The 26,771-nt window shown below is 45.5% G+C and overlaps 2 protein-coding genes across 7 annotated transcripts in view; both read left to right on the forward strand.

Annotated features, from left to right (window-relative positions):
- LOC306927081 (small glutamine-rich tetratricopeptide repeat-containing protein alpha-like) overlaps window positions 1–14,773 on the forward strand; it is a 35,307-nt gene extending 20,534 nt beyond the window's left edge. The window contains exons 8-13 of one of the 6 annotated variants that reach the window (XR_013790483.1): window positions 1,991–2,053; window positions 3,159–3,196; window positions 4,319–4,558; window positions 5,153–5,280; window positions 13,251–13,339; window positions 13,435–14,770. Coding sequence is in view for 3 of the 6 variants with exons in the window: in XM_079506719.1 (XP_079362845.1) it covers window positions 1,991–2,053; window positions 3,159–3,196; window positions 4,319–4,558; window positions 5,153–5,261 (450 nt within the window). In the remaining 3 variants the exon portion in view is untranslated. Of the gene's footprint in view, window positions 1–1,990; window positions 2,054–3,158; window positions 3,197–4,318; window positions 4,559–5,152; window positions 5,281–13,250 lie in introns of all 6 variants that reach the window. The other 5 variants (XR_013790484.1, XR_013790485.1, XM_079506719.1 and 2 more) reach the window with 5 other exon arrangements.
- Window positions 14,774–19,788: 5,015 nt separating this feature from the next.
- LOC306926928 (uncharacterized protein) lies at window positions 19,789–26,531 on the forward strand. The gene is made up of 4 exons (XM_079506440.1): window positions 19,789–19,863; window positions 22,060–22,604; window positions 25,276–26,083; window positions 26,134–26,531. Exons 2-4 carry the CDS (start codon window positions 22,514–22,516, stop codon window positions 26,177–26,179), a joined length of 945 nt encoding a protein of 314 aa, XP_079362566.1. The 5' UTR covers window positions 19,789–19,863; window positions 22,060–22,513; the 3' UTR covers window positions 26,180–26,531.
- Window positions 26,532–26,771: the final 240 nt, after the last annotated feature.

The following is a 26,771-nucleotide window of genomic DNA, read 5'->3' on the forward strand; positions in this document are numbered from 1 at the left end:
CCTAAACCCTAACCCAGAGTCCTGTAACACCCTAACCTAAACCCTAACCCAGAGTCCTGTGAGACCCTAACCTAAACCCTAACCCAGAGTCCTGTAACACCCTAACCTAAACCCTAACCCAGAGTCCTGTAACACCCTAACCTAAACCCTAACCCAGAGTCCTGTAACACCCTAACCTAAACCCTAACCCAGAGTCCTGTGAGACCCTAACCCAGAGTCCTGTAACACCCTAACCTAAACCCTAACCCAGAGTCCTGTAACACCCTAACCTATACCCTAAACCCTAACCCCTAACATCTAGTCCTGTAAGACCCTAAGGGCTCCATTTCCATCACCGCTAAACCCCTTATCCCTAAACTTCTTCTCCTTTTTTTACTATTTTGCAAAACATTATTGAATAGTTCAAATGGCCAGTCTACAAGCTCACAACGTGTCAATGTAGATTGGCTAGTTGAACTATTCAAAAATGTTTTTCAAAATAGTAAAACAAAAAAAAGGTAAAGAAGTTTAGGGATAAGGGGTTTAAAGGGTTAAGGGGTTTAGCGGTGATGAAAATGGAGCCCTAAAAACCCTAACCGCCCTAGACCCTCTACCCAGACATCTAGTCCTGTAAGACCCTAACCTGTTTAACCCTTGCACCGCTCAGTTCACACAGGTGTGATTTTTGCCACTATTCGGCCGAATCGTTTCGGTGGCCGAATATTCAGTGCATCCCTAGTAGTGATGGGAGTGTTTGTTCTGTGTGTTCCAGACAGCAGGGATGGGTGGAGTTAGACCTAGTAGTGATGGGGGAGTTTGTTTTGTGTGTTCCAGACAGCAGGGATGGGTGGACTTAGACCTAGTAGTGATGGGGTGTTTGTTCTGTGTGTTCCAGACAGCAGGGATGGGTGGAGTTAGACCTAGTAGTGATGGGGGTGTTTGTTTGGTGTGTTCCAGACAGCAGGGATGGGTGGAGTTAGACCTAGTAGTGATGGGGGTGTGTGTTCTGTGTGTTCCAGACAGCAGGGATGGGTGGAGTTAGACCTAGTAGTGATGGGGGTGTTTGTTTTGTGTGTTCCAGACAGCAGGGATGGGTGGAGTTAGACCTAGTAGTGATGGGAGTGTTGGTTTTGTGTGTTCCAGACAGCAGGGATGGGTGGAGTTAGACCTAGTAGTGATGGGGGTGTTTGTTCTGTGTGTTCCAGACAGCAGGGATGGGTGGAGTTAGACCTAGTCGTGATGGGGGTGTTTGTTCTGTGTGTTCCAGACAGCAGGGATGGGTGGAGTTAGACCTAGTAGTGATGGGGGTGTTTGTTTTGTGTGTTCCAGACAGCAGGGATGGGTGGAGTTAGACCTAGTAGTGATGGGGGTGTTGGTTTTGTGTGTTCCAGACAGCAGGGATGGGTGGAGTTAGACCTAGTAGTGATGGGGGTGTTTGTTTTGTGTGTTCCAGACAGCAGGGATGGGTGGAGTTAGACCTAGTAGTGATGGGGGAGTTTGTTTTGTGTGTTCCAGACACCAGGGATGGGTGGAGTTAGACCTAGTAGTGATGGGGGTGTTTGTTTTGTGTGTTCCAGACAGCAGGGATGGGTGGAGTTAGACCTAGTAGTGATGGGGGTGTTTGTTTTGTGTGTTCCAGACAGCAGGGATGGGTGGAGTTAGACCTAGTAGTGATGGGGGAGTTTGTTTTGTGTGTTCCAGACACCAGGGATGGGTGGAGTTAGACCTAGTAGTGATGGGGGTGTTTGTTTTGTGTGTTCCAGACAGCAGGGATGGGTGGAGTTAGACCTAGTAGTGATGGGGGAGTTTGTTTTGTGTGTTCCAGACAGCAGGGGTGGGTGGAGTTAGACCTAGTAGTGATGGGAGTGTTTGTTTTGTGTGTTCCAGACAGCAGGGATGGGTGGAGTTAGACCTAGTAGTGATGGGGGAGTTTGTTTTGTGTGTTCCAGACAGCAGGGGTGGGTGGAGTTAGACCTAGTAGTGATGGGGGTGTTTGTTTTGTGTGTTCCAGACAGCAGGGATGGGTGGAGTGGACCTGGCCGGTTTACTGGGTAACCCTGGATTCATGAACATGGTGAGATTCAAACTGTTACATTTAAATATTTTACCTCCAGACCCCAAAGTGAAATTTGATTTGAGTTAAAACGTTCGCTCTGAAACAATATATATTCAAAGATTTGCACAACATTATCATGATTTTTCAAAAATGGCAGACCTACAAGCTCGTAGCGTGACACTCTGTGCCGCGCTATGAGCTTGTAGATCTGCTATTTTTCAATAGCTAAAGCATAACATTATGCTTAAAACACCAAGAGGAGTTCCCGCCCAGAATGGGTTAAAACTGTGTTGATGCGAGGAGTTGTGAAGAAGAGATATTTCACTGTACTGATCCAAATCATGTTTAATTCATTCAAATGAATCCATATTGCAGCTCTAAAACAGTGGTTTTCAACGGTTTTTGTATCGAGGTTTAATTATTTATTTCGTAATTTGAGCCACGGACCACCATCTGATGACATTTAGCCTCTCAGACCCATCTGAGCCACGGACCACCATTTGATGACATTTAGCCTCTCAGACCCATTTGAGCCACAGAACCACCATCTGATGACATTTAGCCTCTCAGACCCATTTGAGACACGGACCACCATTAGATGACATTTAGCCTCTCAGACCCATTTGAGCCACGGACCACCATTAGATGACATTTAGCCTCTCAGACCCATTTGAGCCACGGACCACCATCTGATGACATTTAGCCTCTCAGACCCATTTGAGCCACGGACCACCATGTGATGACATTTAGCCTCTCAGACCCATTTGAGCCACGGACCACCATTTGATGACATTTAGCCTCTCAGACCCATTTGAGCCACGGACCACCATTAGATGACATTTAGCCTCTCAGACCCATTTGAGCCACGGACCACCATCTGATGACATTTAGCCTCTCAGACCCATTTGAGCCACGGACCACCATCTGATGACATTTAGCCTCTCAGACCCATCTGAGCCACCGACCACCATCTGATGACATTTAGCCTCTCAGACCCAAATCTAAAATAATGTTTGGTTGTCGTCGGATAAGATTTTGTCCTCAATTCCATGTTGTATTAAAGAATGAGTGTGTTCTGTCTGTCTCAACAGTGACGGTTGTGTTTTGTTGTGTTGTGTTCCAGGCCTCGTCTCTGATGAACAACCCTCAGGTGCAACAGCTGTGAGTTGATTTGAAACAACATTCTGAGTCCAAACTGATTTGAAACAACATTCTGAGTCCAAACTGATTTGAAACAACATTCTGAGTCCAAACTGATTTGAAACAACATTCTGAGTCCAAACTGATTTGAAACAACATTCTGAGTCCAAACTGATTTGAAACAACATTCTGAGTCCAAACTGATTTAACACAACATACAAACTAAAATAACTGCGTATAAGAACCCATGTACTCTCAGTGTAACATAATTAGTTGTGAGAGAGAGATAGATAGATAGAATACTTTATTGGCAGTTTAAGAAAATTACAGAAAATGACATTAAAAAAACCCGCCAAATGGACTTAGACACAAAAAAGCCTTCACTTGTTTCCATTGTGGTCCACTTTGTAACATGAAACTATACACAAACATACTGTACAAACAAAACAACCATGGAACATATAATAAATAATCCTTATATATAAGGCTGGGAGCTATATACATAGGACAAGAGGTACCCTGAGAGAATAGTCCAGAGCATGGGAGATGGGCTATCCAGGGTCGGAAGCTAACTATGACCAGTTAGTGTGTAGATGGAGCCATGATTTCAGATCTTTCCTAAATCTTGCAATAGAATTTAGGGATTTCAGGGCTGGAGGGAGTGCATTCCACAGAGTAGTGGCTGCGTAGTAAAAAGCATTTTTTCCCTTGAGTGTCCTGAAACTGATTGACCTTTGAGATCACTTTCATTGCCATTTTTTCACCCGTGAGTTTGTTATCTAGTATACAACCCAAGTAAGTGACCTCTTCCCTATTTGTGACCACACTGTCACCCACTCTAACTGTGAAGCCCGGGGACTTGTTGAGGTTATGACTTGAACCAAACAGAATAGACTCAGTTTTCCCAAGGTGCAGTGACAATTTGTTGTCGGAGAGCCAAAGACAGATGCTACCGAGCTCTGTGCTGAGTTCTCTCTCTCTCTCTCTCTCTCTCTCTCTCTCTCTCTGCCGCACTACGAGCTTGTAGATCTGCTATTTTTCAATAGCTAAAGTATAACATAATGCTTAAAACACAAAGGGGTTCCTGCCCAGAACGGGTCAATAATTTAATGTAAATACTGTGACTGTTCTTTAACTCTCCAGGATGTCTGGGATGATGGCAGGACAATACGGACCAATGGGAGCGCCCGCTGGCATGGGCGGGGGCATGGGCGGACCCATGGGCGGACCCATGGGCGGACCCATGGGCGGAGCCATGAGCGGAGCTATGAGCGGAGCCATGAGCGGAGCCGCGGCCGGAGGCGGGGCCTCGGTGGCGCCGGCAGCGCCGGCGGCAGGAGGCGGAGCCTCTCCGGGCGGTGACATTACTGGACTCATTCAGGCGTACGTTAAACCAATAGGGACACAGAACAGGTTGTGACATCACTGGACGTTAACCAATAGGGACACAGAACAGGTTGTGACATCACTGGACGTTAACCAATAGGGACACAGAACAGGTTGTGACATCACTGGACGTTAACCAATAGGGACACAGAACAGGTTGTGACATCACTGGACGTTAACCAATAGGGACACAGAACAGGTTGTGACATCATATAAGGTGTATGTCCCCCTCCTCCAGGGGGCAGCAGTCCGCTCAGCAGATGTTTTATAAGGTGTTTATCCCCTCCCCTCCACAGGGGGCAGTGTTTTATAAGGTGTATTCCCCTCCCATCCACAGGGGGCAGTGTTTATAAGGTGTATATCCCCCTCCCGTCCACAGGGGCAGTGTTTCATAAGGTGTATATCCCCCTCCCCTCCACAGGGGCAGTGTTTCATAAGGTGTATATCCCCCTCCCCTCCACAGGGGACAGTGTTTCATAAGGTGTATATCCCCCTCCCCTCCACAGGGGCAGTGTTTCATAAGGTGTATATCCCCCTCCCCTCCACAAGGGGCAGTGTTTCATAAGGTGTATGTTCCCCTCCCCTCCACAGGGGGCAGCAGTTCGCCCAGCAGATGCAGCAGCAGAATCCAGAGCTGATCGAACAGCTCAGGAGTCAGATCCGCAGCCGGACGCCCAGCGCCAACGAGGAGCAGCCATGACACGCCCACAGGAAGTGAGGTAATTAAACTTCCTAATGGCTCCGACTGCCACCGTTGTCAGCTCGCACGGCTCCTTTAAGAAGCGAGACCGACACAATTGACGCACTTCCGGGAACACGGAAGCATTTCAGGGGTGCACCCACCCTAGATACAGGGGAAGCATTTCAGGGGTGCACCCACCCTAGATACAGGGGAAGCATTTCAGGGGTGCACCCACCCTAGATACAGGGGAAGCATTTCAGGGGTGCACCCACCCTAGATACAGGGGAAGCATTTCAGGGGTGCACCCACCCTAGATACAGGGGAAGCATTTCAGGGGTGCACCCACCCTAGATACAGGGGAAGCATTTCAGGGGTGCACCCACCCTAGATACAGGGGAAGCATTTCAGGGGTGCACCCACCCTAGATACATGGTCAGTGATCACAGCGGCTGAAGCGGTCCAGGGCGGTCTCCAATAAGGGCCTTTCTCGACCCCACCCCTCTCCAATTATTTTATATTGTGTTTAGTTTCCAAGATGGCCGCAGCACCAGGAGGGGGTGGAGGTGAGCGGGTGGGGTTGACATATGCCCTTACTCGGCTGCGTTCACACATTCAAGACACCTGTCTTGCGTTTGTCTTGTGTCTGTGTTTAATGGCCGCTCCAATGCATTTCCAATGGAAGCCCATATGGTTTGACCAAACATTTTGTTTGATGGGGGGGGGGGGGGGGGGGGGGGCAGAACACAAGTCAGGTGTCAGACACAAGGCAAGTGTCTTGAATGCAGCCCAGTGAGGGCATATGTCGACCCCGCCCACTCACCTCTGCCCCACCCCCTCCTGGTGCTGCGGCCATCTTGGATCCTAAACACAACATAAACAGTGGGAGAGCGGTGGGGCCGAGAAAGGCCCTTATTATTTGTATTGAGCTCCAAAAACATCAATGTTTTGTATGATCAACTCAATTTGAGCTCAATTCCAGTACAATGAGTTTTTTCAATGGGCTCTAGGCCGGGACCTGGATGGAATATAACCGGTGCTCTAGGCCGGGACCTGGATGGAATATAACCGGTGCTCTAGGCCGGGACCTGGATGGAATATAACCGGTGCTCTAGGCCGGGACCTGGATGGAATATAACCGGTGCTCTAGGCCGGGACCTGGATGGAATATAACCGGTGCTCTAGGCCGGGACCTGGATGGAATATAACCGGTGCTCTAGGCCGGGACCTGGATGGAATATAACCGGTGCTCTAGACCGGGACCTGGATGGAATATAACCGGTGCTCTAGGCCGGGACCTGGATGGAATATAAACTGGTGCTCTAGGCCGGGACCTGGATGGAATATAACCGGTGCTCTAGGCCGGGACCTGGATGGAATATAACCGGTGCTCTAGACCGGGACCTGGATGGAATATAACCGGTGCTCTAGGCCGGGACCTGGATGGAATATAAACTGGTGCTCTAGGCCGGGACCTGGATGGAATATAAACTGGTGCTCTAGGCCGGGACCTGGATGGAATATAACCGGTGCTCTAGGCCGGGACCTGGATGGAATATAACCGGTGCTCTAGGCCGGGACCTGGATGGAATATAAACTGGTGCTTTCACATTTTCTGGCACCACCGTTACCCTGTTGGTGGAGCCTGCAGAATCCACCACTCCCGAATGAAGTGTCTGGTGCTGGAATCTGGTGCAACGCACAGGTCCTGGTCGTCCTCCTGGTGAGAGCAGGAGAGGACCTGGTGAGACGTAGGAAGAGCCCGGCCAGGAGTCAACCCACAGTGCCTAGTCCCTCCACGCGCCGGATGGCACGCCCGGTACCGGCAGAGTAGTTCTGGAGCAGCGGATTGTGTGTCCCTGGTTGTTCCCTAATGGGACTGATCGAGGGTATAGTAGCTACTGGGACGTAAGTCGGGACTTGATCAACCCCGACTGGGTCACCCGAGTGAGGGGTATGACGTTTAAACACCCAGAACCCCGATGACCTCGGGATACATCACTGAGGATACGTCTCAGGTGATGACCTCGGGATACATCACTGAGGATACGTCCCAGGTGATGACCTCAGGATACATCACTGAGGATACGTCTCAGGTGATGACCTCAGGATACATCACTGAGGATACGTCCCAGGTGATGACCTCAGGATACATCACTGAGGATACGTCCCAGGTGATGACCTCAGGATACATCACTGAGGATACGTCTCAGGTGATGACCTCGGGATACATCACTGAGGATACGTCTCAGGTGATGACCTCGGGATACATCACTGAGGATACGTCTCAGGTGATGACCTCGGGATACATCACTGAGGATACGTCTCAGGTGATGACCTCGGGATACATCACTGAGGATACGTCTCAGGTGATGACCTCAGGATACATCACTGAGGATACGTCTCAGGTGACCTCGGGATACATCACTGAGGATACGTCTCAGGTGATGACCTCGGGATACAAAACTGAGGATACGTCTCAGGTGATGACCTCGGGATACATCACTGAGGATACGTCTCAGGTGATGACCTCGGGATACATCACTGAGGATACGTCTCAGGTGATGACCTCGGGATACATCACTGAGGATACGTCTCAGGTGATGACCTCGGGATACATCACTGAGGATACGTCTTAGGAAACCCCGATGACCTCGGGATACATCACTGAGGATACGTCCCAGGTGATGTCCTCAGGATACATCACTGAGGATACGTCCCAGTTGATGACCTCGGGATACATCACTGAGGATACGTCTCAGGTGATGACCTCGGGATACATCACTGAGGATACGTCTCAGGTGATGACCTCGGGATACATCACTGAGGATACGTCCCAGGTGATGACCTCAGGATACATCACTGAGGATACGTCCCAGGTGATGACCTCAGGATACATCACTGAGGATACGTCTCAGGTGATGACCTCAGGATACATCACTGAGGATACGTCTCAGGTGATGACCTCGGGATACATCACTGAGGATACGTCCCAGGTGATGACCTCGGGATACATCACTGAGGATACATCACTGAGGATACGTCTCAGGTGACCTTGGGATACATCACTGAGGATACGTCTCAGGTGATGACCTTGGGATACATCACTGAGGATACGTCCCAGGTGATGACCTCGGGATACATCACTGAGGATACGTCCCAGGTGATGACCTCGGGATACATCACTGAGGATACGTCCCAGGTGATGACCTCGGGATACATCACTGAGGATACGTCTCAGGTGATGACCTCGGGATACATCACTGAGGATACGTCTTAGGAAACCCCGATGACCTCAGGATACATCACTGAGGATACGTCCCAGTTGATGACCTCGGGATACATCACTGAGGATACGTCTCAGGTGATGACCTCGGGATACATCACTGAGGATACGTCTCAGGTGATGACCTCGGGATACATCACTGAGGATACGTCCCAGGTGATGACCTCAGGATACATCACTGAGGATACGTCCCAGGTGATGACCTCAGGATACATCACTGAGGATACGTCTCAGGTGATGACCTCAGGATACATCACTGAGGATACGTCTCAGGTGATGACCTCGGGATACATCACTGAGGATACGTCCCAGGTGATGACCTCGGGATACATCACTGAGGATACATCACTGAGGATACGTCTCAGGTGACCTTGGGATACATCACTGAGGATACGTCTCAGGTGATGACCTTGGGATACATCACTGAGGATACGTCCCAGGTGATGACCTCGGGATACATCACTGAGGATACGTCCCAGGTGATGACCTCGGGATACATCACTGAGGATACGTCCCAGGTGATGACCTCGGGATACATCACTGGGGATACGTCCCAGGTGATGACCTCGGGATACATCACTGAGGATACGTCCCAGGTGAAGACCTTGGGATACATCACTGAGGATACGTCCCAGGTGATGACCTCGGGATACATCACTGAGGATACGTCCCAGGTGATGACCTTGGGATACATCACTGAGGATACGTCCCAGGTGATGACCTTGGGATACATCACTGAGGATACGTCTCAGGTGACCTTGGGATACATCACTGAGGATACGTCTCAGGTGACCTAGGGATACATCACTGAGGATACGTCTCAGGTGATGACCTCGGGATACATCACTGAGGATACATCTCAGGTGATGACCTCAGGATACATCACTGAGGATACGTCCCAGGTGATGACCTTGGGATACATCACTGAGGATACGTCTCAGGTGACCTTGGGATACATCACTGAGGATACGTCTCAGGTGACCTCGGGATACATCACTGAGGATACGGCTCAGGTGATGACCTTGGGATACATCACTGAGGATACGTCTCAGGTGACCTCGGGATACATCACTGAGGATACGTCTCAGGTGATGACCTCGGGATACATCACTGAGGATACGTCTCAGGTGACCTTGGGATACATCACTGAGGATACGTCTCAGGTGATGACCTTGGGATACATCACTGAGGATACGTCTCAGGTGATGACCTCGGGATACATCACTGAGGATACGTCTCAGGTGATGACCTCAGGATACATCACTGATGATACGTCTCAGGTGATGACCTCAGGATACATCACTGAGGATACGTCTCAGGTGACCTCGGGATACATCACTGAGGATACGTCTCAGGTGATGACCTCAGGATACATCACTGAGGATACGTCTCAGGTGATGACCTCGGGATACATCACTGAGGATACGTCTCAGGTGATGACCTTGGGATACATCACTGAGGATACGTCTCAGGTGACCTCAGGATACATCACTGAGGATACGTCTCAGGTGATGACCTCGGGATACATCACTGAGGATACGTCTCAGGTGATGACCTCAGGATACATCACTGAGGATACGTCTCAGGTGACCTTGGGATACATCACTGAGGATACGTCTCAGGTGACCTTGGGATACATCACTGAGGATACGTCTCAGGTGACCTCGGGATACATCACTGAGGATACGTCTCAGGTGACCTCGGGATACATCACTGAGGATACGTCTCAGGTGACCTTGGGATACATCACTGAGGATACGTCTCAGGTGACCTTGGGATACATCACTGAGGATACGTCTCAGGTGACCTTGGGATACATCACTGAGGATACGTCTCAGGTGACCTCGGGATACATCACTGAGGATACGTCTCAGGTGACCTTGGGATACAACACTGAGGATACGTCTCAGGTGACCTTGGGATACATCACTGAGGATACGTCTCAGGTGACCTCAGGATACATCACTGAGGATACGTCTCAGGTGACCTTGGGATACATCACTGAGGATACGTCTCAGGTGATGACCTCAGGATACATCACTGAGGATACGTCTCAGGTGACCTTGGGATAGATCACTGAGGATACGTCTCAGGTGACCTTGGGATACATCACTGAGGATACGTCTCAGGTGACCTTGGGATACATCACTGAGGATACGTCTCAGGTGATGACCTCGGGATACATCACTGAGGATACGTCTCAGGTGACCTTGGGATACATCACTGAGGATACGTCTCAGGTGACCTTGGGATACATCACTGAGGATACGTCTCAGGTGATGACCTCAGGATACATCACTGAGGATACGTCTCAGGTGACCTTGGGATACATCACTGAGGATACGTCTCAGGTGATGACCTCGGGATACATCACTGAGGATACGTCTCAGGTGATGACCTCGGGATACATCACTGAGGATACGTCTCAGGTGACCTCGGGATACATCACTGAGGATACGTCTCAGGTGACCTCGGGATACATCACTGAGGATACGTCCCAGGTGATGACCTCGGGATACATCACTGAGGATACGTCCCAGGTGATGACCTCGGGATACATCACTGAGGATACGTCCCAGGTGATGACCTCGGGATACATCACTGGGGATACGTCCCAGGTGATGACCTCGGGATACATCACTGAGGATACGTCCCAGGTGAAGACCTTGGGATACATCACTGAGGATACGTCCCAGGTGATGACCTCGGGATACATCACTGAGGATACGTCCCAGGTGATGACCTTGGGATACATCACTGAGGATACGTCCCAGGTGATGACCTTGGGATACATCACTGAGGATACGTCTCAGGTGACCTTGGGATACATCACTGAGGATACGTCTCAGGTGACCTCGGGATACATCACTGAGGATACGTCTCAGGTGATGACCTCGGGATACATCACTGAGGATACATCTCAGGTGATGACCTCAGGATACATCACTGAGGATACGTCCCAGGTGATGACCTTGGGATACATCACTGAGGATACGTCTCAGGTGACCTTGGGATACATCACTGAGGATACGTCTCAGGTGACCTCGGGATACATAACTGAGGATACGGCTCAGGTGATGACCTTGGGATACATCACTGAGGATACGTCTCAGGTGACCTCGGGATACATCACTGAGGATACGTCTCAGGTGATGACCTCGGGATACATCACTGAGGATACGTCTCAGGTGACCTTGGGATACATCACTGAGGATACGTCTCAGGTGATGACCTTGGGATACATCACTGAGGATACGTCTCAGGTGATGACCTCGGGATACATCACTGAGGATACGTCTCAGGTGATGACCTCAGGATACATCACTGATGATACGTCTCAGGTGATGACCTCAGGATACATCACTGAGGATACGTCTCAGGTGACCTCGGGATACATCACTGAGGATACGTCTCAGGTGATGACCTCAGGATACATCACTGAGGATACGTCTCAGGTGATGACCTCGGGATACATCACTGAGGATACGTCTCAGGTGATGACCTTGGGATACATCACTGAGGATACGTCTCAGGTGACCTCAGGATACATCACTGAGGATACGTCTCAGGTGATGACCTCGGGATACATCACTGAGGATACGTCTCAGGTGATGACCTCAGGATACATCACTGAGGATACGTCTCAGGTGACCTTGGGATACATCACTGAGGATACGTCTCAGGTGACCTTGGGATACATCACTGAGGATACGTCTCAGGTGACCTCGGGATACATCACTGAGGATACGTCTCAGGTGACCTCGGGATACATCACTGAGGATACGTCTCAGGTGACCTTGGGATACATCACTGAGGATACGTCTCAGGTGACCTTGGGATACATCACTGAGGATACGTCTCAGGTGACCTTGGGATACATCACTGAGGATACGTCTCAGGTGACCTCGGGATACATCACTGAGGATACGTCTCAGGTGACCTTGGGATACAACACTGAGGATACGTCTCAGGTGACCTTGGGATACATCACTGAGGATACGTCTCAGGTGACCTCAGGATACATCACTGAGGATACGTCTCAGGTGACCTTGGGATACATCACTGAGGATACGTCTCAGGTGATGACCTCAGGATACATCACTGAGGATACGTCTCAGGTGACCTTGGGATAGATCACTGAGGATACGTCTCAGGTGACCTTGGGATACATCACTGAGGATACGTCTCAGGTGACCTTGGGATACATCACTGAGGATACGTCTCAGGTGATGACCTCGGGATACATCACTGAGGATACGTCTCAGGTGACCTTGGGATACATCACTGAGGATACGTCTCAGGTGACCTTGGGATACATCACTGAGGATACGTCTCAGGTGATGACCTCAGGATACATCACTGAGGATACGTCTCAGGTGACCTTGGGATACATCACTGAGGATACGTCTCAGGTGATGACCTCGGGATACATCACTGAGGATACGTCTCAGGTGATGACCTCGGGATACATCACTGAGGATACGTCTCAGGTGACCTTGGGATACATCACTGAGGATACGTCTCAGGTGACCTCGGGATACATCACTGAGGATACGTCTCAGGTGACCTCGGGATACATCACTGAGGATACGTCTCAGGTGCATCCTAGTGATGTTTCTTAGTTCTGAAAAAAAAAAGTACGCCATCACACTTCCTGTCCAATTTTGGGCCTGTGGCTCCCCGGCTAGACTCTACTTAGACGTGTTGTCTCCTTGTCTTCACAGATGATCCCGGTGTGTGTATGAGTGAGTGAGTGAGTGAGTGTGTGTGTGTGTGTGTGTGTGTGTGTGTGTGTGTGTGTGTGTGTGTGTGTGTGTGTGTGTGTGTGTGTGTGTGTGTGTGTGTGTGTGTGTGTGTGTGTGTGTGTGTGTGTGTGTGTGTGTGAGAGAGTGTGTGAGTGTGTGTGAGTGGAGACAGACTGTACAGGATGTAACGTCTCGTCTGTATGATTTTGTTTTGTTGCAACTGGAAGAAGAAGAATGAGAAGGCGGTCCTTAAGAAGAGGGGGCGGTCCTTAAGGAGATGGAGGCGGTCCTTAAGAGAGAAAGGGGGCGTTCCTTAAGAAGAAGGAGGCGGGTCCTTGAGGACGGCGTTCCGTCAACCAACCATAACTGCATGAACCAGTGGCCCCGCCTCCCTGATTCAACGCTGTCGTCAAGGCAACCCGTCCGATTCGTCCAAACAAATAAACTAGGGATGCGCCCATATCTCATATGTAGCTGTCGGTAGGAAACCTCATAACTCCGTTTTTGATTATTGTTTTGCATAAATCAGTGCTATTGAACACCCTTTACGTCTGTGTGTTGTTTCGAAAATATTGAACCAATGGAAAGTAGTAAAAAGTGCTTTGGACAAAACCTCTTAACTCCATTGGACCCTCAAAATGTCTGCTAAAGCAACTAACTCCACCACCTCTCCCCCTCTCATGGAAGTAATTGACAATATATAAAGTTACAACACCAACTTTGATGAGGCTGTATTGCTTTGTTTTAAAAATATAAGGTTTTCTTAATTTCATGAAAAATATACATTTCTAATTTCCTGAAAAATTTTGAACATTTTGGAGTTATGAGGTTTCCTCCCGACAGCAGATATATATATATATATATATATATATATATATATATATATTTCTGCCGATATTTGCTTTCGTTGACAATTATATCGGCAATTAAGTTAAGTTTGTGTGTTTGTGGGGATGCTTTGTCGGCTATTTGGAACTTTCTTTTCTCACTATCTCTTATATCTAATGAAGATGTATTTGTTTCCCGCGTGGGCACAAAAGGGGGAAATAAATGACGACTAAAATAAGTAAACAAAATGTCTATCGGCTGTCGTCCAAATTCTTATTTTATCGGTATGGGTATATCGGTCCAGGAGTTATTTTATCGGTATGGGTATATCGGTCCAGGAGTTATTTTATCGGTATGGGTATATCGGTCCAGGAGTTATTTTATCGGTATGGGTATATCGGTCCAGGAGTTATTTTATCGGTATGGGTATATCGGTCCAGGAGTTATTTTATCGGTATGGGTATATCGGTCCAGGAGTTATTTTATCGGTATGGGTATATCGGTCCAGGAGTTATTTTATCGGTATGGGTATATCTGTTAAATTGCAGCTATAAATGATGGAGAGTTGGTAACCTAATGCAACCTTATTAGATATTTAACCCATTTAGGTCTGACCTCAAAATTAAAAAAAAATCTTCTAAATCCTCGATTTTCAAAAATAGCAGATCTACAAGCTTGTAGATCTGCTATTTTTCAATAGCTAAAGTATAACATAATGCTTAAAACACCAAAAGGGGTTCCCGCCACAACATGGGTTAACGTTCAAGAGCGTAAAATGAAACCAAACGGACCCGTACGGGTCATTTTACTGAAACCAAACGGACCCGTACGGGTCATTTTACTGAAACCAAACGGACCCGTACGGGTCATTTTACTGAAACCAAACGGACCCGTACGGGTCATTTTACGCTCAAGGGTTACAATATTGTAAAACACCTGCCATTACTTAATGTACAAGAAGTTCTACACAATTAGAGAATGTAGAAGAATTGTTCTCTTTGATCATTGTTTGCCAACAGCATGGAGTTGTGTGTCAACGACATAACAACATATTCTTTATAGTTTTGGGTCTGAGAGGCTAAATGTCATCAAAATAATGGTGGCTCAGATGCTGAATAAATAAATAATGGACCTTGATGTGAAAAGGGTTGAAAACCACTCGGTTCGAGCAACGAAACATGACTGACAAACACAATTTAATGAATTCACTGAAATAAATGGTGTTTCTTTTCTGCAACGTTGGAGGCCAGAGGTTGTTTTGAGTGTGGAGGAGGTACGCAGACATACACGCACATGCACACGCGTGCACGTACTACGTTTGGTTAAACCAGGGGTTCTCAATGTTTTTGGCCGGGGACCCCCCGGAAATGCTTTGGCAATGTCTCGGGACCCCCGCCCCCTCCCCAATATAAATTGACTGCTACAATAACCTTAATAATAGAGACAATACACCATAAATAAATACTGAAACCAGATATACATTAGGGAAGGTGTATGCATGTAAACTTTCATTTACATTTTCCAGCCATTCAGTTGCAAAAAATAAATTGAAAATAATTTGGCCACCCCCCGAGGGGTCGCGACCCATGGGTTGAGAACCCCTGGCTTAAACGTATAGCTTATATTTCATTCCGGCGACATGCCGACGAGATGCGAAACGACTTCCGAGTACGAAATTGTAGATGACGGACATCCTCTGTTATTACGTCTTAATCACCAAAAACTACACGACGCAGTCGAGCCTCGTCAGAAGAAACAACACGGGCGTTCAGACGGAACTCTAAACCCCGTCCACATTGTTTTGTAGATTATCACGATTGCTCGTTACGCTTAATTTATACACGCCGTGCTCTGGTAAATGGCTGATTTTATAAAAGCTGAGCTTGTAGAACGGCTATTTTTGTCGGCTAAAGGTAGTCTAGATTTTCGGTGGTGAGGAGACCACAGCTCCGGTGGTGAGGTGACCACTGCTCTGGTGGTGAGGCGAGGCGACCACCGCTCCGGTGGTGAGGCGAGGCGACCACCGCTCTGGTGGTGAGGTGAGGCGACCACCGCTCCGGTGGTGAGGTGACCAGCTGTAATAACGAAAATCCAGACTATGAATAACGCTTAACAGTTGTTAATGCTGTGTTTAATATGAGGGGGGGTGAGGTGGTGTTGCACTCAAACACACACCTGGTTGATTGACGGTCAACTTGTCCAATCCCTCGCCTGCGTTAACGTGTGCGTCACAAAGTAAATCCCGCCCCTCCTCACCGCAGCGGTCGTCGTGTCACTCGCAGCTCCTCAACCAATCACGGAAGACGTTTCCACACAACCGTGATAGTGAAATCAAACTATTAATCTGGTGGTGATTGGACATCTGGAAGAGTGGGTGGAGCCTAAAACATTATTAATCTGGTGATTGGATATCTGGAAGAGTGGGCGGAGCCTAAAACATTATTAAGCTGGTGGTGATTGGATATCTGGAAGAGTGGGCGGAGCCTAAAACATTATTAATCTGGTGGTGATTGGATATCTGGAAGAGTGGGCGGAGCCTAAAACATTATTAATCTGGTGGTGATTGGATATCTGGAAGAGTGGGCGCCTTCTGAAAGAATATAAACTTTAGATGCTCCCATAACCGGCTATTTACCACATATTTTACACCATTTAAGTGGTATAAATGTCAATCAGATATATCATTGTTCTTTGTGACAGGCAGGCCTAAACATTCTCCCCCCCCCCCCCCTCCCCATCATGAGGAAAACAATGGGTGATTTGGGATCGGTCCCAAAACACCTGATCGGAGAATCCCCAAAATGTAAAGTAACCATTTCCCCTCATGGGACAATACAGTATATCTCATCTCATCATTTGAACATTTGACATTGAAGGCCTAATATTTGATTTATTTTATTTGCTACAACGTTTTGCTGCAAGATGATGATGTTGACGACGTGAATGTGAAAACACTTTGTTATATCAGGCCTTTGTTCCCCAAATGGTTATTCTTAATTATTTTACATAAAAAAAAAAGCCAATTTAAAATTGATTGTTGATTAGGTTGGTGCACTGCCCACTCGTCTTGCATCCAAAGATTATTCGCTCTGAAAAATAAGTAAAATCAAATATAAATAGTTATTTTGCGTCATGGATGGTGTTCTATTCTCGTTGTGTGGAACGATGCACTCCTGACAGAAGCAGCTGTTTGGATCAATGTAGCCTCGGAAACCCAGATGTTTTTATTTCCAGGAAGAAGAAAATAAATCTGGACAAAAACCCATTCCATCGTGTCATACAGTAGTGCATACAGGCCTCTGTCTGCTGATGGCCTGCAGCTTTAGGCCTGGCCTACACCTATATGGATCTTTAGGCCTGGGCTACACCTATATGGATCTTTAGGCCTGGGCTACACCTATATGGATCTTTAGGCCTGGGCTACACCTATATGGATCTTTAGGCCTGGGCTACACCTATATGGATCTTTTGCAAAACGTAATTGTTTTTGTGCGTTTGGGCCTTTCAGCCACACTCAAACGGAGGTTTTTGGAAACGGATAAATAAGTGAAGATTTTCCAAAATATCCGGATAAGTGGATCTGTGTGGTCATGCGAAACGGAGCTTTTGAGAAATGATGACTTCGTCACCGCTCATTGGCGCATATACTTTTTACTATAATTAGGTGATTAAATGCAGGTTGCGCCTGCATGGAAACTACTGTCTACACGGATATCTATCCGATTGTTCATGTTTTTATATCACTGTTAACAACTTTAAAATGTATCATATGTTGGCTCTGCTCTGCTGCATCCAATAATAAATAATATCGGCCAGTGAGGAGTCTGCGGACTGGTGATTTCATTTGTAGTGCGAAGCTTGAACAATAGGTTAATTGCCGACCACTACAGATAAACTGGATATTAACCTACCAATAAGGACCCAGGCCAAATGCCATTGTGCAGTATTGCCTAATAACTGCATATGCCTACATTAAGATACTTTTCAGATGGTTGAAATTTCTCGTTTAAAAAAATAATTTTTTTGTGGTCTCGTAAAATATTCTTATTCATTGAGATAGGATTTTTAGATTTTCGTGAGCTGTACGCCGTAATCATCAAGATTAAAACAAAAAAGGTTTTAAATACTGCACAATGAATTGAGAATATATGCACGTTTCACTTTTTGAACTATATTACGGAAGAAAATGAACTTTTACAAAATATTCAAATTACTTGAGATGGACCTGTAGGCTACATTGGCTATTTGAAAAGCTACACTTTCTCAAAGATCTGATATTTGAACATATTGAGGAAAATGTGACCAACTGGAAAAAATTATAATAAAATAACATCTTGCATATGGCCCATCTTATGTTCAGATCGGGGTCCGCGGCCCATCTTATGTTCAGATGGGGGTCCGCGGCCCATGTTCAGATGGGGGTCCGCGGCCCATCTTATGTTCAGATGGGGGTCCGCGGCCCATTTTATGTTCAGATGGGGGTCCGCACCTGAACGCATATTAAATGTGGGGGTCCTTGACATCAAAAGGCTTGAGAACCGCATGCACTGGTATAAAGCAGTGGTTCCCAGTGGGCTCCAGGGACCCCCAGGGGTCCGTGAGGGAGTTCCAGGGGGTCCCCAGCTAAATTATATATAGTTTGGAACCAAATGGACCCTTATGGGTCTGTAACTCTGAGAGTGTACAAAACGGGTCCATTTTGTTCCAGTCCTTGAAATTAAACAGATTGAGAATCTGTTTGCTAGAGCCGTAAACATCTCTTATGGGGGTCCACGGGCTCATTAGTGTCAATTTGGGGGTCCTTGACAAGAATCCGTTTTGGAACCACTGGTATGAAGCTGCTGTTCTGAGCAGTACCGTCACTAGTCCGTTTGGTTGCAGATCACAGTACAGCTGTTCCACTGTATTACACTGTACCATGGCTCCCTCTAGTGACCGTTTATGGTACGTGCACCGTCACGCTCCGTCCAGGCTCCTGCAGCGCTAGTGCGCATGTGCACAACTCTTGTGTGTGTTCTCTGTTTCGGCAGCTGCTGCTAAAACTAAAACCCACAGACAGAACAATAAGAAGACGTTTGAAGATGGAGGACTTTTTTTTGTTAGCAGCTCAACCACAGAAAGAAACACCGCTACAGGTAAAAAGATGAACTGATTCACCACCAAGTGTGTTTACCTTGTGTTTTACCCCACGCAGCAGGGGAACCCCCTAGCTCCTTTCGGAACCCTCGGTTTCTGAAGTTTGGCCGACGGCACCCTAGGGTCCCTGACAGCTTATTAAGCCCTCCATGGGATGCACATGTACATACCCTCTGTTCACGGAGAGCCGCGGAGCCGCTTGAGTGTTGGTGAGATGTTTCAAAGATGCATAACACGGCTATAGGAGACAACGGGAACGTGTACGAAATGGCATTAACCGCCGATGCCTTTTTTTAAAGTTTTGGCTTCTCTGAAATTCTCTCCCTCACTTCCCATGTCCCGCCTCCCATGACACAACAGCATTATAAACATCCATACGCGGTCGGCCAATCAGAGGCCGTAACTAGGACGTGCAGCTAGCCAGTCTCGGTGCGGGAGGCGGTACAATGGGAAGTCAATAAGGAAGTGAGGAAGAGAGAATTTCAGAGAAGCCAAAACTTTAAAAAAAAATACTTAAAGGCATCGGTGGTTAATGCCATTTTTTCCGTTGTCTCCTATAGCCGTGTTATGCATCTTTGAAACATCTTACCAACACTCAAGCGGCGCCGCGGCTCTCCGTGAACAGAGGGTATGTACATCTGCATCCCATGGAGGGCTTAATAAGCTGTCAGGAACCCTAGGGTGCTGTCGGCCAAACTTCAGAAACGGTAACCGAGGGTCCCGAAAGGGACTAGGGAACCCCCTTGAATCCTTCAAAACCGCTCTCAAAGGGTACTTACGGACGGTAGACCTAGAATGTCTGTGATTATTCATATACTTCGTAAATTCTGTATCACATGCATAGATCAGTTGCACCCGATCCTGGTTGGAATGAATGATGCACGGCATAAATGTGATAGCCTAAATGCTCCGTTTGTACTCACCCATTAAATAATTCCAAAGACGTGGAGTGAAATATTGTCTTCTAGTTTCATATCCATGTGAAAGTTCTTGCACAAAACGTGTATTTAGTCAATTATCTCCACTTTTTCCCGAGTATGGAACCGAGCAACATTCTAATTTGCCGCGCCCGGTCCGATACGGAAAAACAGGATCCGATCCTAAATAAACCGACCCGGTCCGAAAGACCCGTTACACCCGTGGTGTGTCCAATCCTATATTATGCTTATCTTCACCGTGACTGTGACATAAGACTGAACACTGAACGTCAGCATCACCCCCTGCCTCTACAAAAGAGCGCGTTTACTGAAAATAGCTGATCTACCAGCTCGCAATGCGTCGCATCGTTAAGTACAGTTTGCAGCACAATGCAGATTCAGAACAGAACTACATTTGCACTGACTTTCGTCTTATTTCGTCTTAAGGCCAACGAAAGTGGCAGCAGTAGCCTATACTAGTTTCTCTCCATTTTAATGTAACGAATGGGACAGTTTTGTTGTGATTGTCGATGCTCCGAGTCCGAGAGCCTCCATATTATTAACCATTAGTCCATTTTAACTAGGCCTTAGGCCTTATAGGCAACTGGAGGCCTAAATGAGAGAGCCACGACATGGACGCAGCACGGCCCTAGGCCTATAACAGCCTTAACAAAAACTTGATGAACTAAATGAAAATAAAGAGTTTAACCAATGTAAAAGTTATATAAACGAGTGCACTCACTGTACCAATACAAATAACAATAGCACAAAGGCTTCAAAAATAATGAAGCTAATTAAACGACTACTTAAAGTCTCATTGAGTGTAACCATATAGGCCTACGTGCAAATAACACAAAGGCTTCAAATAATAAAGCTACATAAAAGATTTGCTTGTACTCTGTATAGTCTGTAGGCCTATTTGTAACGTGACATAATCATTCAGTTGTAGAATGAAAATATATAAACAAACGTTTGTTTTACGTTACAAGTGAAATGCTTTATAGTGTCGTCCACTCACAGTTAACAGTTTTTGTATTGAGTTGTACTTGAAATATACTGTAATTCTGCAAACTGTTAATAAATCAATCAATCAAAAACTACATTTATCTTTTATATTGTTGACTCGTCTCATCTTTTAACATGGACATGTTTTAACATGGACATCTTTTAACATGTCCATGTTTTAACATGTCCATGTTTCAACATGGACATGTTTCAACATGGACATGTTTTAACATGGACATCTTTTAACATGTCCATGTTTTAACATGTCCATGTTTTAACATGTCCATGTTTCAACATGTCCATGTTTCAACATGGACATGTTTCAACATGGACATGTTGAAACATGTCCATGTTTTAACATGGACATCTTTTAACATGGACATCTTTTAACATGTCCATGTTTTAACATGTCCATGTTGAAACATGTCCATGTTTTAACATGGACATGTTTTAACATGGACATCTTTTAACATGTCCATGTTTCAACATGGACATGTTAAAACATGGACATCTTTTAACATGTCCATGTTTCAACATGGACATGTTAAAAGATGTCCATGTTGAAACATGTCCATGTTAAAACATGGACATGTTAAAAGATAGTAAGATAGCAGCAGCAATAATAATAACTACTGTTTGGTTGCATCTTGTTGACGCCACGATTATTATTATTAATGTAACCATAACGTACGTACGGTATGTTAGTGTAGTATTGCAGTGGAGAGAGAGAGAGAGAGAGGGGGAGAGAGAGAGAGGGAGAGAGAGAGAGAGAGAGTTTTTGAAATCAAGTGTCATGTTTGTATTTTCTATATTAGTCAGAGTGCTTCATGTCAACATTCATTTTAATGTCACCACATCATGTCAACATTCAATTGACATTACCCATGATGCATCACTCCCAGGTGAAGATGGACTCTCCAGACTCATAGGGACTACAATACCCATGATGCATCACTCCCAGGTGAAGATGAACTCTCCAGACTCATAAGAACTACAATACCCATGATGCATCACTCTCAGGTGAAGATGAACTATCCAGACTCATAAGAACTACAATACCCATGATGCATCACTCCCAGGTGAAGATGAGCTATCCAGACTCATAAGAACTACAATACCCATGATGCATCACTCCCAGGTGAAGATGAACTCTCCAGACTCATAAGGACTACAATACCCATGATGCATCACTCCCAGGTGAAGATGAACTCTCCAGACTCATAAGAACTACAATACCCATGATGCATCACTCCCAGGTGAAGATGGACTCTCCAGACTCATAAGAACTACAATACCCATGATGCATCACTCCCAGGTGAAGATGGACTCTCCAGACTCATAAGGACTACAATACCCATGATGCATCACTCCCAGGTGAAGATGAACTCTCCAGACTCAGCCAGGGACGTTTCTATTAAACAGGAAGCTGAAGACCAGCCACACCTCAGTAAGTTTCATGTGTTCTTCCTTTCTTTAATATTTCCTGTTCTGTAGAGCTGCCACAATAGAGGGTAGCGCATGCATGAAGTGAATGGCAGATTGAGTGGCAAAGTGAGTGACAAAGTGAATTTAATGTTGTTTAAAGTCATTTCATGGAATCAAATAGGACTTTTCTGTTTGGATGTACGGGGCTGTCAAGGCCAGAAAGTACTGTTTTGCCACTCAGTAGGCATTCCCGCATAACTTCCGGGTATGATGATGATGTCACACGCATACCGATATAGATAGAGTTCCGAAGTCTGACGTCAATATCGGTACAGGGCGCAAAGTCCAAGGGTTATTTTGTACTTTTTGTTTGTATTGTAATCCCCATAGGGGGATCTTAGATCGCCTCATATAAGAACTGTGTTTTATTTGTATTGTAATCCCCATAGGGGGATCTTAGATCGCCTCATATAAGAACTGTGTTTTATTTGTATTGTAATCCCCATAGGGGGATCTTAGATCGCCTCATATAAGAACTGTGTTTTATTTGTATTGTAATCCCCATAGGGGGATCTTAGATCGCCTCATATAAGAACTGTGTTTAAAAAATAAACAAATCCTGTCCTTTTCACTGATATGGATATGAAGAATCAACTGACTGAGAGAAAACACAAATGTTTCTGCTGCCAAATTAGTTAAATTTTCACTAGAAACGGATATGAGTGACTGACTATCGTAAAACGAGATACCTCCCCGACAATATTTTCAGGACATTTCACTAACAGTTTGCCCGACAGGATTAATTCATCCCTCTATCGCCAAGGTTTTATCGCGCGCAACCCTTATTTTGAAGAGCCAAATATCCGGATGTTATAATAACCGCAAGTATCACAGCGCCTGCTGTCGGCCGTTGAAAAACCTTGTTTTCACCAGAAACAAGTTGTTTTCATCATTCATTGCGCTGATTTGGAGATACAGGCCTTTGAAAGCAGCACATAGAGTGCAAGTGGATGCGCGAGCATCTTCAAAATGGCCGCGGCCACTGTCCCACTTTGACTGTTATGCTAACGAGCGGCAGCTAACGATTCGATCTGATCAAAACATGAATTAAAGAATATAAACCCTGGAAAACGTAGCCTACGGTTCTGGCAGGCTAGAGTGTTAGTAGAGTGTTTAAGTCAGAGGGTTAGTTCACTAAGTTTAGAGTGTTTAAGTATAGAGTGTTTAAGTACAGAGGGTTAGTTCACTAAGTTGAGTGTTTAAGTTTAGAGTGTTTAAGTATAGAGTGTTTAAGTACAGAGGGTTAGTTCACTAAGTTGAGTGTTTAAGTTTAGAGTGTTTAAGTATAGAGTGTTTAAGTACAGAGGGTTAGTTCACTAAGTTGAGTGTTTAAGTTTAGAGTGTTTAAGTATAGAGTGTTTAAGTACAGAGGGTTAGTTCACTAAGTTGAGTGTTTAAGTTTAGAGTGTTTAAGTATAGAGTGTTTAAGTACAGAGGGTTAGTTCACTAAGTTGAGTGTTTAATTTAGAGTGTTTAAGTATAGAGTGTTTAAGTATAGAGGGTTAGTTCACTAAGTTGAGTGTTTAAGTATAGAGTGTTTAAGTATAGAGTGTTTAAGTACAGAGGGTTAGTTCACTAAGTTGAGTGTTTAAGTTTAGAGTGTTTAAGTATAGAGTGTTTAAGTACAGAGGGTTAGTTCACTAAGTTGAGTGTTTAAGTTTAGAGTGTTTAAGTATAGAGTGTTTAAGTACAGAGGGTTAGTTCACTAAGTTGAGTGTTTAAGTTTAGAGTGTTTAAGTATAGAGTGTTTAAGTACAGAGGGTTAGTTCACTAAGTTGAGTGTTTAAGTTTAGAGTGTTTAAGTATAGAGTGTTTAAGTACAGAGGGTTAGTTCACTAAGTTGAGTGTTTAATTTAGAGTGTTTAAGTATAGAGTGTTTAAGTATAGAGGGTTAGTTCACTAAGTTGAGTGTTTAAGTATAGAGTGTTTAAGTATAGAGTGTTTAAGTGGTTAACAACTTTAAAACAAGTATTTGAAAGCTTAGCATCTGCACTTTCTTACTCTTTTATAAAACTGAAACATTACCATTATGTGCAACACAATTCCTATCAGGTGTGAAAAATACTTGCTCTGCCGACTGGCAGCGTGAACAAGACATTTGCTACAGTAGTTTGTGAGATTTGATCGCTACAGTAGTTTGTGAGATTTTATCGCTACAGTAGTTTGTGAGATTTAATCGCTACAGTAGTTTGTGAGATTTTCCCCAGACACACAGGACCTTTTACAGACATACAGACCCAGAGCTACACCATGGAAATCTTTTACATAGATTGTTAAGCTACCATCGGTCCACATTTCAAGCTTTCATTGTCAGAATGAGCTTCTGTTTCATAACGTCATGCACTGAGTGGCAGGACTAATTTAATACCAAATCAGAGCTGCATATCTGAAGTACAATGTTTTTTTAATTGTTTCAGTATTTCATGATTAAAAAAAAACATTTGCTGTAAGACCATTATTCATTTTGGGGCTAAAGTAAATATATTACTTCAAATCTATTTAAATCTAGCTAAAATCTTGCTAAAACTTTCAGAACCGTAATAACCTGTAGTTAGTAACGGTTTAGTCGGTCGAGAATGGATTTACATTTTAGGAATCCAGTGTTGACCATCATGTTGTGTTTCTGCTCCTAGACATCCTGCACACTTCCCACTGCTCTGAAGTTGAAGTTGAACTTGAATCTGACACTGCAGTCACTGAAGACAGTGATGATTGGGAGGAGACCAGTGAAGACGATGAGGACGGACGGCGTGACAAGAGTTTCAGTGACTCGGGTTCCCTGAAGACGCACCAGCGTGTCCACACTGGAGAAAAACCTTTTAACTGTGAACATTGTGACAAGAGTTTCATTAGGTCGTCTCACCTGAAGACACACCTTCGTGTCCACACTGGAGAAAAACCTTTCCAATGTGAACATTGTGGCAAGAGTTGTACCTCATCATCTTCCCTGAAGTCACACCTCCGTGTCCACACTGGAGAAAAACATTTCCAATGTAAACATTGTAGCAAGAGTTTCAGTCATTCAGGTAACCTGAAGTCACACCTTCGTGTCCACGCTGGAGACAAACCTTTCCAATGTGAACATTGTAGCAAGAGTTTCAGTTTCTCAGGTGACCTGAAGTCACACCTTCGTGTCCACACTGGAGAAAAACCTTTTCACTGTAAACGTTGTGACAAGAGTTTCAGTCAGTTAGGTAACCTGAAGTCACACCTTCGTGTCCATACTGGAGAAAAACCTTTCCAATGTAAACACTGTAAGAAGAGTTTCAGTCAGTCCAATACCCTGAAGTCACACCTTCGTGTCCACACTGGAGAAAAACCTTTCCAATGTAAACATTGTGACAAGAGTTTCAGTGTATCAGGTCATCTGCAGTCACACCTTCGTGTCCACACAGGAGAAAAACCTTTCCACTGTAAACGTTGTGACAAGAGTTTCAGTCGGTTATCTCACCTGAAGAGACACCTTCGTGTCCACAGTTCTAACTAAACAGGACATCTCACCTGAAGAGACACCTTCGTGTCCACAGTTCTAACTAAACAGGACAAAAAAAGATGCCCACTGTAAACGGTGTGACCAAAGTTTAAATAACTCAGGTCACTTGCTGAGACACCATTGCATTCACACCATGGAGTACAAATAAATCAAGTTTCCACTATAAATGAGCTCGCTGGGAGGATCAAATTAAACAGCTGTATGTTCGTAGGGAGGTCGATAGACAAGGACAATTTGTGTCGCGCCTCATCGTACCAAAACACGTTCTCACGGATAGTTGACTGGTCCTTAAATACCCACTGCTATATTATTATATCACAACATAATGTTAGCCTATATCAAATACCTAAATGACCTAAATGGCGTTATATCAACAATGAAAAAAAGGTTAGGCTCATGTCTTTTTCATAAATTACTTTTGGACATGTGGAAAAGGTTAAACATGCGCGAGTGACGCATTAGCCTACTTTACCTGCATGATAACATCAACTTCTGATACATACTTGAAATGATAATCCTGTACCGTCACCGTGTAGCGTTTTGTTTCATTAGCGCGATCGTGATAAAATAGGCTGCAGCTGTTGTTCCGCGGCTGAGCACACATATGAACGGGTGAAGATCATAGGAGGAGGAGAA

This window comes from Electrona antarctica (assembly GCF_951216825.1).
Source record: "Electrona antarctica genome assembly, chromosome: 7".
Lineage (NCBI taxonomy): Eukaryota > Metazoa > Chordata > Actinopteri > Myctophiformes > Myctophidae > Electrona > Electrona antarctica.